General features: G+C 43.9%; 1 protein-coding gene across 3 annotated transcripts in view; it reads right to left on the bottom strand.

Annotated features, from left to right (window-relative positions):
• Positions 1-14,890, bottom strand: part of WWC1 (WW and C2 domain containing 1) — a 150,220-nt gene that overhangs the window by 67,474 nt on the left and 67,856 nt on the right. For 2 of the 3 annotated variants that reach the window (XM_073231957.1, XM_017650315.3), the window contains exons 2-3: positions 12,876-12,985; positions 1,690-1,893 (exon numbers count right to left, since the gene is read on the bottom strand). In XM_073231957.1, coding sequence (XP_073088058.1) covers positions 1,690-1,893; positions 12,876-12,985 — 314 coding nt within the window. The remainder of the gene's footprint in view (positions 1-1,689; positions 1,894-12,875; positions 12,986-14,890) is intronic. The other variant, XM_073231958.1, reaches the window with a different exon arrangement.

Raw genomic sequence — 14,890 nt, 5'->3', positions numbered from 1 at the left:
GGGTGGGGCTTTCATGATGGGACTAGTGGCCATATAAAAAGAGACACCAGACAGCTAGTCTCTCTCTGTCTGCCATGTGACACAGCAAGAAGGTGCCAGCCAGGAAGAGGGCTCTCATCAGAACCAGACCATGTTGGACTTCCAGCTGCCAGAACTATGGGAAAATACATTTCTGTTGGTTAAGCTACCCGGTGTATGGTATTTTGATATGGCAGCCCTAGCTAAGACAGGTTAAATGCTAAAATCCTCACGACAATCTCTGGAACATTATTTGATTCAGAGTGTAATACAATTCTTTTCTACAATCTGAGATTTCTGGAGGTTTTCTTGAGCCACCAAGATAGAGGGCAGGGCTGAGACAGTGAGTAACCTGGCAAGTTTTGTCCCTGTTCTCTTAGTAGACTAACTAAACTTCTCAATGTGAGGGCTTCACGCAGGAGGACTATCTGGTCCCAGCCCAGGCAAGCCATGGCCAACCTAATAGCATGGCCTAATGCTGGCCCCTTGGTCCACACTGAAAATGTTGGGGGGACAGACAGAATGGGTTTATAACTTATTGCTTCCTCTTACTTGCTATTAAGACCCTGAGCATTTTATGGATCCCCCCGTAAGCCTCAGTTTCCTTATCTGTTACAGGGGGATATTAATTGTACTTGTTCACAGAGCTGTTAGGAGGATTAAGTAAAATAGCACAAAAAATCCTGACATTGTACAAGGTCAGGGGCTCCTCGACAGCTCATGTCCTGGTACTGCGGTCCACGCGGGGGCTCTGCATTCCTGTTTCCTGCAGACATCAGTGTGAACAAGGAAGACAGGAGCCCGGCCTGATACAGCTTATATTCTAGTGGAATACTGAGACACAGAGGCAGATGTACTGTGATACATGCTATGAAGAAAACGAACAGAAGCCGTGACAGAGGCTAATGCTGAGGAAGGGAGTCTGTTGCTGGTGTGGTCGGAAGGGAGCCTCTCAGAGCGCTGACCTGTAGGATGACACCAAGGGATGAGGGCCAGCTGTGCAAAGAGACCGACATCTGGACAGGGGAGCAGCAAGCACAAAGCCCCGCAGTGGAAAGTGCAGGCAGGCTAGGGGAGCAGAATGCAGGGCTCGGGAACCTGGGGCCTAGTGAATGAGAGAATGAGAGGAGGTGGGAGTGGCCAGCAGACGCCTGATCACACAGGGCCTTGTAGGCAGTAGAAAGCATGATGGGAAGCCACTGAAGGTTTTTTTTTAATTTTGGTAGAATACGCATACCCCCAAATTTACCACTGCAACCATTTTTAAGTATATAGTTCAGGGGCATTACACACATCCACACTGTTGTGGATTCATCACCGCCATCTACCTCCAGAACTCTTTCATCTTCCCAACCTGAAATTCTACCCATTAAAACAAGAGCTCTCTGCTCGGCACTTCCCCAGCCACTGAAGGGTTTAAACAAGGAGATACTCGTAACCGGACTGACATGCTGAGAGGATTACAAATGAATGAAAGTGAATGGAGTGGAAATGGCAAATGAATCACGGCAAGGCACCCGCAGGAGTAGGCAGAGCAGCAGAGAGGAGAGGAGACGGAGGAACACAGGCAGATCTGAGCACGGAGGCGATGCAGGCAGGATTCCACCGCAGGCCACTCCCTGCTCCCTGCAGTGGCACTGGTGGGGGGTGCTGGCAGTGGGAGGTACTCACAGCTGACCTGGGAGCCCAGTTTGTGCTCCCAGACGGCATGCAGCTGCTGATACTCCTGCTGTGCAAGCTCCAGGCGCTGCTGCTTCACCTGGTAGATCTCCTTCTGAGCACTCAGGGCCTCCTGGGCCACCACTAGGTAATCTTTCAACATGTGCTCCTGCTCCCGACGCCATTGTACCCGGGGGTCCTCGATCTGAGTGGTTTCTGGAAAACACCACAGAGACCCTGGGTCAGCAACCTCACAAATACAATTGGGGTTGGTGACCCGTTGGAATCCACTATCAGGAAAAAAAAGCACAATAAAGAAAGAATCACAATACATGTGAATGGGCTAAACTTACTACTGAACAACAGAGATTCTCATTAGGTTAAGCAAATAACCATGAAATAAACCAGCTTTTTTTTTAAAAAAAGGTCAATCTGTGAGAACAGCCAGGAAAAGGAACAGGTTTGAATTTTAATCTAGACAGAGAGGCTCAAGGACGTTACAGATGCTTAAGGTCACCTGTTTTGGCCAAGAATAAAGGAAAGTGAAATAAATAATATTTCAGAGGATATGAAGAAATAGGCAACTCATACCCTGCTAGAAATGTAAATTAGGACAGACTTAGAAGATGGCTACCTGGCCATGCAAATTAATGACCAATTATTAATCCTATAGTAATTTATTAAAAGTAATAAAAAATTCGGGCCAAGATGCATTTGTACAAAACCATAATAATAATGAATATAAATAACAAGCACTTATTTAATGTTTACTCTGTTCCAAGCACTGTTCTAAACACTTTATATCTATTTACTTCTTCAATCCTTACGCTAACCCTATAAAGGAGATTCTATTATTACCCCCATTATACAAGAGAAAACCCAATTAGAGCGAGGTTAAGTAACTCAATCAAGGTCACACAGGAAATAACTGCTCAAGTAAGTATTCTATTGTAAGTCTGGGAGAGGAAATCTTGTGGCAAAATACCTCTAAAAACCAAAATCAGTCAAGGGGAGAAATAAAGCTTAAAATTCATTCATTGCTTACAAAACTACAGACACACCCATTTCTCCTTCTCAAGCAGCAGCAAAAGCAGCCCTCCCCCTCACCTCTCAGGTACAGTTAAGCCCTCTGTTGCCCAGGTAATTACCCATTGATATGGAGATGAACTTCTCCACCCCTGAGGAAAGATATGCAAATGAACTAAAGCCATACTTCTTTCCACATCTGAACGCCTGTTGATATGCAGATGAACGAAAGCCGGGCAGGATATTCTGGAAATGTTACAATTTTATCCACAGCTATATTTATAAAATATACTAACACAGCCATAAAAATAATGTCTTTGAAGAAAAGTTAATAAAATAGAAAGGTGCTTATGATACAAAAGTGAGTGAAAATCCAGGGTGCAAAACTGCATAAATAATTTTTGATTTATCAAAATAAATATGTACATTATCAAAAAGTTTTGGAGTCAATTTAGCAAATTACTAGTGGTATTTTTTCATTTTTTAAATTATTCAAAATTATGTGTGCAACTAAGTACATTCAGTGATAATTTGAAAAAAAGTAAAAAACAAAAGAAGACATTTTAAAAAGGGGTAGCTAAGCAGACATGAAAGAGGTCAAAGCAATGTCAAAGAATCACTGCCCATCAACTGTCAATCCCTCAGCCATTTCCCAGTTGATGGGTGGGTGGGGTTAGCAGTGATTAACATACCAGAAATTGTACAAGCATGGCCATAGGGTGAAAGCAGCCTGCCCATCGTTTTTGCTTAACTCAAAGTGTTTCATTAATTTTGAACTGGTCACTGGCATGTCAAAGCAATAATATTTATACATTAAAATCCTGATCTCTGGGCTTTTCTTGATGGTTCAGAAGATCTGGCCACATTTGGTCCATAATTTGCCACAGACCCTAGCACTCCACCAGCTGATCATTGGTCTGCTTCATTCATTAAGGTCATGTGTCTGCCTCTTTTTGTAGGCCCTTTAGCTCTCATTCCTCCTGAACAGGCCCAAACAAGCATCTCCAAAGAAAGAAGGGAGAGAGAGAGAATGACCACAGAGGCAGCAGGGCCAAGTTCTCATCCCCACCAATAGTGCTGTGTTACAGTGGGCAGACTACTTAACCTCTCTGAATCTACTGTCATTCTTAAAGAGGATAATGGGCCCTGCCTCACTGCTTTCCATGAAGCTGTAAGGCCCTTATGTCCAGGTAAAGTAAACAAATGATGGTGAGAGTAAAGCCAGAGCTATTCACTGGAACCAGTTTTTGAATCATCTGTGAATAGCAGTTCTTCAAGCTCCTCTTCCCTCTTTTTCTGGGAAAGAAAATGAAGTCTGGAGATTGCTGGCAGGGGCCACAGGATTGTTCCCTATACATAAAGCTTTGTAACCCTTCAACCAAGAAAGAGGGAGGAACATTTGCGAGAAAAGATAGAAAGAGAGGAGGACAGAATTTCTAAGGCTGGGCTAAAGGGTGGCTGCTGTGAGGCCCCATGTCCCGGGAGCAGATGTGGATCCCCTCAGGGTTGGTGACTCCTGGGTCCCCCTCCTCAAGGGCTGGCCTCAAACCTCGAGCTGATACAGGTCACAGAAAATAAACTTGGCTTGTCACGGCCAGGCTGGAGATGCTGTTTAAAGTTTGTAACTTCTAAAATTTTACACTTCTGGGGAAAATAATGAAAAACAAAAAAAGGAAAATCCCACTGGGATAAAGTAAAGGTTCCTATAGCCAGGATCCTTACCTGAACCTAAACTACTTGATGATGTGACTGGCCTGCTGCTAGGCTATTGCTTCCACTCCTGTAGGCAATAAGCTATTATTGACTGAGTCACTACATAAAGAGCTCTGCCCAGGGCTCTGGGTGACATGGTGGCACACAGCTGCAGGAGTAGCTGGAGTGGTGGCAGCACTGAGGACAAAGGCTGAGACGGCTGCTAGGGCAGAGAGGCCCAGAGGCAGAGACGGGCTTGCTGCATGCAGATCCGCTCTAGGACAGGATTCTAGTGATTGACCTGCTACGGTGGGAATAAAGTTGGGTATAAACCCTTTCCCAAGAATGCTCCATTGTCATTTTTCGGTCTCATTGAACCCATAGTTCACGTGCCCAGAGCTGAAACCCATTGGCAAGACAGATGGAGACTCTCTTTATTTTATAAATTTACAATGGTAGAATTGTGAGAATTTACTCTTACCATCATTTGTTTACTTTACCTGGGCATAAGGGCCTTACAGCTTCACGGGAAGCAGTGAGGCAGGGCCCATTATCCTCTTTAAGAATGATAGAGTAGAATCAGAGAAGTTAAGCCACTGTAACACAGCATTATTGGTGGGGATGAGAACTTGGCCCTGCTGCCTCTGTGATCATTCTCTCTCCTTTCTTTCTTTGTTTGGGCCTGTTCAGGAGGAATGAAAGCTAAAGGGCTTCTGTTCTCCTGCAGCTGTGTGCCACTGTGTGGCTCAGAGCACTGGGCAGAGCTCTTTACACACAGTTAATAACAATATATTGCCCACATGTGTGCAGTGAGCTAGCCAACCAGGGACAGGTGAGAATTCTGGCTATAGGAATCTTCACTTTATCCACACCATCTCTCTAATCCCTCCTCAGACGTAACTGCTGTTAGGAGTTTTACACACCAAGAGAGATTGACCTGTGATTATATATCAATCTCTTCATACATAGGTGTCTATACACACAAACTTAGTCTTAATGCAACATGGTCCCATGTCATGCATATTGGTCAATCTGCTTTCATCTCTAAATGATGTATCAATTCATCCTTCCCTGTAGATGCATAAAGATTTACCTCACATTTTTTTTTAGTTTTATTACTATTTTTTATTTTTAATTTAAAATTTTTTTAATTCATATAAATGGTTGCATAGTATTCCATGGTATTACAGTTTATTTACGGTAGGATATTAATAGTTTCCCAGACCACCATTGGGAAACATTTGGACTGTTTTCAGTTCTTTTGCTAACACAGTCAATGCTGCAGTGAGGGTTCTCAAAGACATAATTTCTATGAACTTGCATGATTAATTCTGCAGGCTTGTCTCACCTGCAGGGGAATTGCTTCCGGGGCAAGTTCAGTCTGGATTCGATGAGACTGAATAACCACAGAACATTAGGGGTAAAAGGATTCATAGGTAGCACGGTGACAGCAGAGTGCTGGAATTACGTCTGCCTCTGAGGCAGCCTGCATGCAGCAAGCCCTTCTCCATCTCTGACTCCAGGCACAGCACCGGGTGGGGCTCTCCATATAGTAACACCAACAATAATGGCTCATTGCCAACAGGTGTGGAAGCAGTAGCCTAGCAGCAGGCCAATTACATCATCAAGTAGTTTAGGGTCAGGTGAGGATCCTGGCCATAGGAACTTTCATTTTCTTAAAAGAGGAACTACTGGGTCAGAGGGTACGCACATTTTACATTGTAATAGATACTACCAAATTGCCTTCTGAAAGGTTGCACCTATTTTTATTCTCACAGATGGCCTATGAGAGTGTCTTTTCCCCCCAGATTCTCAGCAAAACTGCTCCATTTAAAAAAAAAATGGTACTTCGTCTAGTAATTTTAGGTCCTGGCAGTGTATTAGAATTAGCTGAGGTGCTTCAAAAAACAACACAAAAAAGCCTGAACCCTGCCCCAGAACACTTCAGTCAGTTTCAAGGAGTGTGGCCAGGCATTGGTAGCTTTAAAAGCTTCCCCAGGTACTCTGATATGCAGACATAGCTCAGAATGCCTGACTACATACTAGAATCACGTGGGGAAATTTTAATGCTCCTGATGGCCAGCCCACTCCCCTGGACCAATTACATTCACATCTCTCTTACATTCGAATATCTCAGGGTGGGAAGGAGGCAATGGAGATTTGCAGAGATTCCCAAGTAATTCCAATGTGTCACCACATTGAGAGGTGAGAACCCAGGTGGGCTGACTGGTCACTAAATCTTCACAGCAATGTGACGCTGAGCTCAAGGTAAATGCAACCTGCCAGAGGGCTGGCTGGAGGGCTGGGCCCTGGACAAGTTCCCCAGGCACTCCGGGATGGACCCTCCCATGGTGCTCTGGGTTTAATCTGGGAGTGACACCCTCCCTTTGGCTGAGGTCCTGCTCTTTGGAATATAAAACTATGTGACGGCCTTAAGTAAAGGCTGTCTTGGCTACCATTTTTGATGGCCTAGGCTCTCTTTTGTAGTAGAAATTGAAAGATAGATGGATATACAGTAAACACAGCACAAAACCACACACCAGAACTCTGGTCTCAACTTGCCTGTATGTTGGAATTACACCAGAGATTTCCATTTCATTGGCCTGCAGTATGAAGTGGGCATCAATATATTGCTAAAATCAACTTTATTGAGGCATACTTTACACACAATGAAGTAGAGCCATTTAAAATGTAGAGTTCAATACATTTTGACAAATGTAAATATCATATGCCACCATTTGAATCAATGTGTGAAAAAACACATCCTTTACCCCCACGATCTCTTTGCTCTTTCCATCAGTCACCTCCACCCTCCCCTTCCTCTGGTTCTGTCTGGTTTAGAATTTCCTATCAGTGGATATACTACATGCTTTGAGTCTCACTTCTTTCGCTCAGCATAAGGCTTTTGAGACACATTTATGCTGTTATACAGTTGTCCGTTTATTATATTCATGCAATAGAATATTATTCAGCAATATCACAATTCACTTTTTAATAATTTTTAGATTGTTTTCAGTTTGGGATTATTATGAATAACTGTAATAAACATGCCTGCATAAGTCTTTGTATGCATAGTCTTTGTATATGTTTGTCTTAAGCAAAACTATCTAGGCGGAGTTATTAAAATTAATTTTAAAAAATTTAAGTAAAAACACCTAGGGAATTGCTGGGGTATATGCTAAGTATATGTTGAATTTTATTAAAAACTGGCAAACTGTTTTCCAAAACTGTTCCCATTTACACTGTCACCAGTCATGTGTTAATAAAGGTCCAGTTCCTCCACATCCTTGCCAACCATTGGGATTGTGAATCTTTTTCCTTTTAGTCACTATAGTGGGTATGTAGGGGTATCTCCTTATAGTTTTAATTGTATTTCCCTAATGACTGATGATGTAAAGCCTATGTTTATGGGTGTATTGACTATTTGTATGTCTTTAGTGAAGCATCTTTTAAAATCTTTTGCCCATATTTTTTATTAGCTTGTTGTGCTTCTTACTATTAGATTGTAGTTCTTTATACATTCCTGATGTTGCTCTTTTGTCTGATATATGTACTGCAAATATCTGTGGCTTGCCTTTTCAGCTTTTTAATGGTGTCTTCTGAGAAACAGTGGTTTAAATTCGATGAAGCCCAATTTATTAATTTTCTTTTAGGGTGAGTGCTTTTGTGTCTTGTCCAAAAAAAAAAATAATAATAATTGCCGACCCTAAAACCTTGCTGATTTTATCCTACATTTTCTTCTGGATATTTTCTAGTTGTAGCTTTCATGTTTAGGTCTATGATCTATTTTTTGAGTTTATTTTTGCATATAGTATGAGGTGGAGAAGTGGAGGTGTATTTTTTCCATGTGACTAGTGGTTGTGTCAGCAAGTGTTGAAAAGACTTCCTTTAGGGCTCTGGGCTTTTTAAAAGCTCCCTAGGCAGCTGTGTTAGCTGTTGTTCATCCTGAACCAGTCACCCAGGGGGTATCTCCCGAGCCCAGCTCCTGCTGACACTGTCTTTCCATTAGTCTGTCTCACCAGAACTCTTAACTTTATACCTGGGCAAGATCTTAAGGTCGCCTCGACCAACTGTTTGTTAGTTCTTGTTTTATTAAAGGTATACATGAACGTAGTTTGAGCTGTCAGCATGTTACGCATGGCTACACAAAACATCTTTCCTCCGTCCCCTTCCCCCTCGTCAAAAGACAGTGACTTCCAACAAATATTTAGTTGAGCCCAGCCATCACTGAGAGCCACGTCTCCATCCTCCCTCATGCTCCAAACCTCCACCTACAGACTGCACACACATTCTCCAAAAGCCTACATCTTCGCCATACTCAGGTGCAATTTACACATTCCACACCCCACCTCCTCAGCATACCACACACCTGCTTTCTACAGGCACCCCCACCACCACCACCACATGGCAAACACTACTGTATTCATCAAGGACTTTAACAACAATTGTGTGAAAACAACTGAACATCTGGAGAACATCCAACCTTGTTACTACACAAACAAATAACAAAGTAACAGTTTAAACCTATGATGAATGTGTCAAAAATTAAAGAAATGAAAATAGCTCCATACTGGTCAAGGTGTGAAGAAACAGTACCTTATTGCTGTGGTAATACAGATTGATACAATCTTCCAGAAATACTTATCCATCTAGGAATATGTACCAGAAGTCTCAAAAGCATTCATAACCTTTCACTCAGTAATCCTATATTTGGAAATACAACTTCAGGAAATTATCACAAAGGAAAAAGCAATATGGGTAAAGATTCTCCCCCTAGTGATCCAATTTATAACAAATAAAGGGAAATAAATCAAAAGGTCAGCAATAGGAGTATTACGGTACATTCATTTTATGTATTCAAATGCACTGACACATCTATTTGGTGTTTTAAAAATGACAAATGGCATCTCTCAAATATTCATGATATAGTATGAAAAGAAAACAGCAAATCACGTATTTGATTATGGATTTAAACCATCTAATCATGACAGATGTAATTAGTGGGAATACTGAATACTGACATATGAAAAAATGAAAATGGGTTCTGTTTTAGAAAGAGTTGTCTGTATTTGCTGTTTCTAATTCCTCCCCTCCGTTTTCTTTTAGAACCACTGTAGTCATGCTTTTGCCCGAGTCCTCGTCCAAAGTCAGGGTCACAGTGTCAGCTTGGGTGCTGAATCTATTGGTTACTTCTCGGCCCTCTTCGATTTGTCAGAAGCCTCTCTCGGGGCTGACTGCCCTCCTTGACGTGGCTGCCGGGACACTCCTGTCTTTCCCCCCACATCTGATCACTCCTCAGAATTGTTTGTTTTCCTCTTCTCTGCATCCTCTTACTGTCTGGGACCCCAAGGGCTCATTCCTTGGTCCTCTTCTCTGTCTATTCCTTTGGTGATCTCATCCAGCTTCACATCTTTAAATACCATCTATATGCCAACCACTCCCAAATACGTATCTTCAGCCTTTTTTCAGACTCCAGATTCCACTATCAAACTGATCTGAAATAACTTCTCTCAGTTTTGTAACATGGAAGACTTGATGTGTGTAGACAGACTCCTGTTCTTCCTTCCTAAACCCAGTCCTCCTATAGTTCTCACTGTTAAATCAATGGCAACTTCATCATGCCGGTTGTTCAGGCCCAACAAGGGTCACCCATTCCTCTTTCTTATGAAATCTACTAGAAATCCAACAGAAACATTGGCTCTACCTTGGAAATAATTCCATCATCTGGCCACTTTCCACCACCTCCACTGCTACAGCCTTGGCCTGGGAACTGTTTTCTGCCACCTGGACTTTGCAATGGTGTCTCACAAGTCTCCTTGCTTCTGTCCTTCCCTTAAGGTCTACTCTCAGCAAGGCAGCCAGAGTGACCCTTTTAAGACAAAGCAGATCATGCCACTTGTCGGCTTGAAGCCCTCCAATGGCTCCCATCTCACATGCAGTAGAAGCTGTAGCATGTAAGGCAGACCACATTCCATCCATGCCCGGCTGCTCTCTGGCCCGATGTCCTTCTCCCTGTTTCCTTACTCACTCTGCTATGTGCACACCTGCTTCTATGCCACCCCTTGAGCAAGCTAAATGTGATCACACCTTAGAGTTTTTGCACTATCAACCCTCTCTACTTGAAATGTTCCCTCACCTCCATCAGGTTGTAGCTCAAATCTGTTCCCAACAAGGTCTTCTTGCAGACCATTATCACCATCCTTCTCCCACCACCCTTAAACACACTCCAGCACACCTTAGCCCCCCACTCTATTTCCTCTTTTTCTCACAATACTGATAATTTTCCAATACACTACATAATCTCCTTATTTATTCTGTTTATTTTCTTTCTCTTCTGCCAAAATGAAAGTTCTATAAGGGCAAGGGTCATTGCTATTTTGCACTATTGTGTATCCAAAGTTCTCAAAACAATGCCCGGAACACAGCAGGTGGTCAATAAATGTTGCATGAGTGAATACTAGATAGCGGCCTTAACTTGTTCCAATCTACTGTATCTATAACTCTGAAGAGAATGATTTCAATGAACAATACACACACAGAGGATTGGTCCAAGTCAAAAGCTCTGAATTCTTGGGCCTTGAGGGTCCTATTCATTCTGTGCTGTTATCACTGGCTCTGTCTGCAGAGGTGGTACCCTCCACCCAATGAAAGCACCTTCAAACCAAAAGTAAACCAGTGGCCTGATAGGCACTAAAACTACCAGAGTTCTTCTGTTGTGCACCCCATTTCCTCACAGCCCCCCACACCCCTTTTCTGCTCTCACCCCCTCAAGGATAAACAATGCCACTGCCTGCTACTCCTTCCTTCTCTCTGTTTCTCCAACAACTCCCAGAAGTACCTTAAAATCCCACTCCCTCCATCAGATTTTAATGAGGGGAATGCGCTCAGCAATTAGCAACAGGAAAGGGCTGATTAGGGTTCCTGCACATCAGTGTTTAACCCAGCATACCATGCAGCCCTCCAAGCATTAACCTCATTCCCCATACACACTCAATTAGGCATATTTACTTCTCATTATCCAGTATGCAATCACGAGTGCTAATAAAAACCTCTGCTACCACCAACAATGCAATTCACGCCATTAGCTGTCTCTCAAAAATCCTTCCACGCTTTGGTGCCAACAACAGTCTTCTCATTCATCCATTTAGTCATGCATTCATGTATATATGCCCTTTTCTACTTAGCAAAGGTCAAGTACACACCTACTATGTGTCTTACTGGGCAAAGGCCTGGAACTAGAGAGATCAATTAGATACTTTCCTGCTCTAGACAAAGAGGTAAAGGGTTATCTACAGAGTGATGAGAGGCACAGCAGAGGGGTGGCTGGGTGCTACTGGAACCCCAAGGAGGAAGTGGATGGGGAAGTATAACTGTGTTCCCAGTGCCAATTCAATTCTCAGCTCTGCCGTGTTGTAGCTCTGAGCGTTGGGCAGTCAATTACTACCTCTAAGTCCCATTGATGAGATGGGGCTATCATCATCCCAACACCCACAAGGTGGTGGGGAGGACCAAATGAGATGATGCCCACCAGGCGCCTAGCCCAGCGCATGGCACACAGTATAGGTTCAGTCAACTGGGGCTACTAGGATTTGGGGCCTTGTGTACTCAGCCTTCAGGATTGGCCAAGCATCTCCCATTTCATTCCCTTCTCCTCTTGCCTGAAGGGCTAAAGGGAATCCTACATTCAGAAGGTTGATAGGGAGACAGAAAAATCCTCTTTCCTCTGTATACCTGGGCAAATGGCGTAGCAAATTTCAGAGGGCAGAAATAGTTGTGGCCAGAAGGTACACAAGAGATGAGGCCCAAATACACATCAACTCCCCCTGGCTAGGAGATTGTGGCCCGGGCTCCTCCACCTGTCAGACAACATGCTTCTCCCTCCCCCAGCCGTTTCTCTACCATAGTCCCAGAGACAGAGACACTAGGAATCTTCATTCTGGATCAGGATACTTGGATCACAGATGGGAAGTGAGGGTAGGCTGACTGGTATGATGAGCTAGACATGCACACGCTCATTATCAATCCACTGTGGACACATGTGTGCACGCTGCAGGGGACTCACTGAGGCTCTGGCTGCCCCCAAATGGTCGGAAATGACACATCTGCCTTATATGAAAAATATATGTATGCACATGTTTAAAAAAAAAGAATATATGCACATACACATATAAACACCTATGACTGGGAAACTTCTGGAAGGATTTACAAGAAATTATTTGCAGTGCTTGCCTCTGTAAAACTGGGGAGAGGAGTTGTGAGAAGGGGATTTTTAGATTTTATTTAAAACCCTTCTTAAGTGCTATTTGTGTGAGCATACAATATCTATCTATATCTACATTGACATCTCTCTCTAACTCTATATAAAACAAAACAGTCTGGCTTTAAGAGCCTCTGATGGTAGCTCTTACAGCCTTGGGGGTGAGCGGAGGTAGAGGGAATGGAATAAGGGGACGACGAAGGGAGGCCAGCCAGGAACTTACTGGTGTTGTGGTCTATGAAGTAATCTCCAACCTGTGGGTCATACGCCTCTTCCCATCCTAGCGGCAACTCATCACTAATGCAGTCAGCAAAGGTGAGCGGTTTGGTGTACCTGGCAAAGGAGAGGACAAACAGAGTCCATCAGCCTACAATCTCCAAGGCGCTACAACTGGCTGCTCCTCTCAGCCTCCCTGTTCCTCTGAGCTGGCCCAAAAGACCTGGAAACTGCGCTGACACCAGCTCTGTGTCCCCATTGTCCCAGTAAGGTGAACACATGGCTGCAGCAGCAGTGTCACATCACCCAGGAGGGAGGCAGGGAATCTGGGTTCCAGCCCCAACTTTGCCACTAACTGAGGAGTGATTTGAGGAAGTCGTCATCCTCCTCTGGGAAAGGGCTCGAAGGCCAAGTCTTGCTTCTGGACTAGCACTCCGGCTCTCTCTGGCTTCCCCACCTACTATGTCCTGGCCCACCTCATCCCCAGTCTTCACTCTAGCTCTAGCCTGTCTTTGTCATGCCCACTTCCCCTCTAGAAAGCTGGTGTCCTATAGCAACTAGAAGAGCAGATTCCCATCCCTGGAGGTCTGATCAAAAGTAGTCTTACTTGCTTCCTGAGTCAGCTCCCAAATGCCTATACCCACTGCCCTCCTTCGATAGACAATCCAGGCCAAACTGATCATTTAGCAAAAACCACCCTCCTAAGTCCCCATTTTGTGGGGAGTGGAGTGGTGGTAATCATCTGGCCACGGTGGCTAAATCAGACAGACACATCACCCACCTACACAAACAAAGGCTTTTCAAGGCTAGAAACTACCACACACCATTTCAGCATGAGTGCAGTGCATTTAGCATTAGGTCAAGCATTTTACCCAGCGTGCAGGAAGCCAGGAATCTAGATATACAAAAGTCAGCATGTGGCCCCTCCAGACAGCCCCTTTGCTTTCATCCCATTGCTGCCTCTGCCTAAAATACATATCCTAATATTACCCATCTCCTATCTGCTCCCAACCCCCACCTTATTCTGGAAGCCCAAAGGCTCTGCTTTACCACTCTCTTGACAGATTGGCAAGCTGAGGTACAGTAGGACAGGGAGAAAGATAACGGGTATGGGGCCTCAGGTTCCAGACCAAGAGCTTCCCTCCAAGCCACAGGAAACTATCCCCTCTCTTATCCTGTGCAATCTCCTTCCCTCTTAAACCCATTCCAAATCAAACTTAGAGCAAAATAGATGGGGAAAACAGAAACACTGAAAGAACCCCCAGTGGACAGGACCTGGTGTGTTCATGTACCCCAGAGTCAGGTGGGTTGTGCAAAATATCTATTGCCTAAATGAAAGGATAATCCAAACACTTCTATTAGTAATTTTCTGTTGTTTTGTGGGAGACGATGAGGATGAAGCCAGTGGCACAGATGATATGCAACAGACTAAACCTCAAATAAGGATTCAGTAAGTACCCCTTTATTGGCTGTGTGAGTCTGACAACTTACTTAACCTTTCTGAGCCTCAGCATTTTTATCTGAAAAGTGGAGATAATAATCACCACTCTCCAGGTTGTCGCGTGGCTTAAATAAGGCCATGTTTGTAAGAGCATTTAGCACAAATTATTTTTCAAACGATGCTCAAAAAATGAGTTATTATTAGCTTGGTTTCTCCGGAGGGGAAACCCAAGGCAGTAACCCTCAAAGACTAAGTAACATTCCCAATGTCGGTGACAAAGCTGGGATTACAAGCAAGGAAATATGTCTCCAGAACCCTTGCTCTGGGCTAAAGGGTTCTCTTGAAAGTTGACTTACTTCTTCAATGCATCTCCTGAGCCCCAGGGAAATCATAAGCCACTGCCTTGGAGTAAAAGGGAGGAAAAAGTGGAGATGACACACAGGTGCTGGGAACTCTCCTCAGCTAAGAGTACTCTTCAGTCTGGATGAAGTTTCTGCAAAGTTGTCCCCAGTCCACCGCATCTCCACTTGATGTACTGCCTAGACTTCAGAAACCAAATGACACACCCTGTGGGGCCTCCC

This window comes from Manis javanica, chromosome 1 (assembly GCF_040802235.1).
Source record: "Manis javanica isolate MJ-LG chromosome 1, MJ_LKY, whole genome shotgun sequence".
Lineage (NCBI taxonomy): Eukaryota > Metazoa > Chordata > Mammalia > Pholidota > Manidae > Manis > Manis javanica.
Note: the sequence above shows the minus strand (reverse complement) of the source record. Positions and strands in the feature narration are given on the sequence as shown.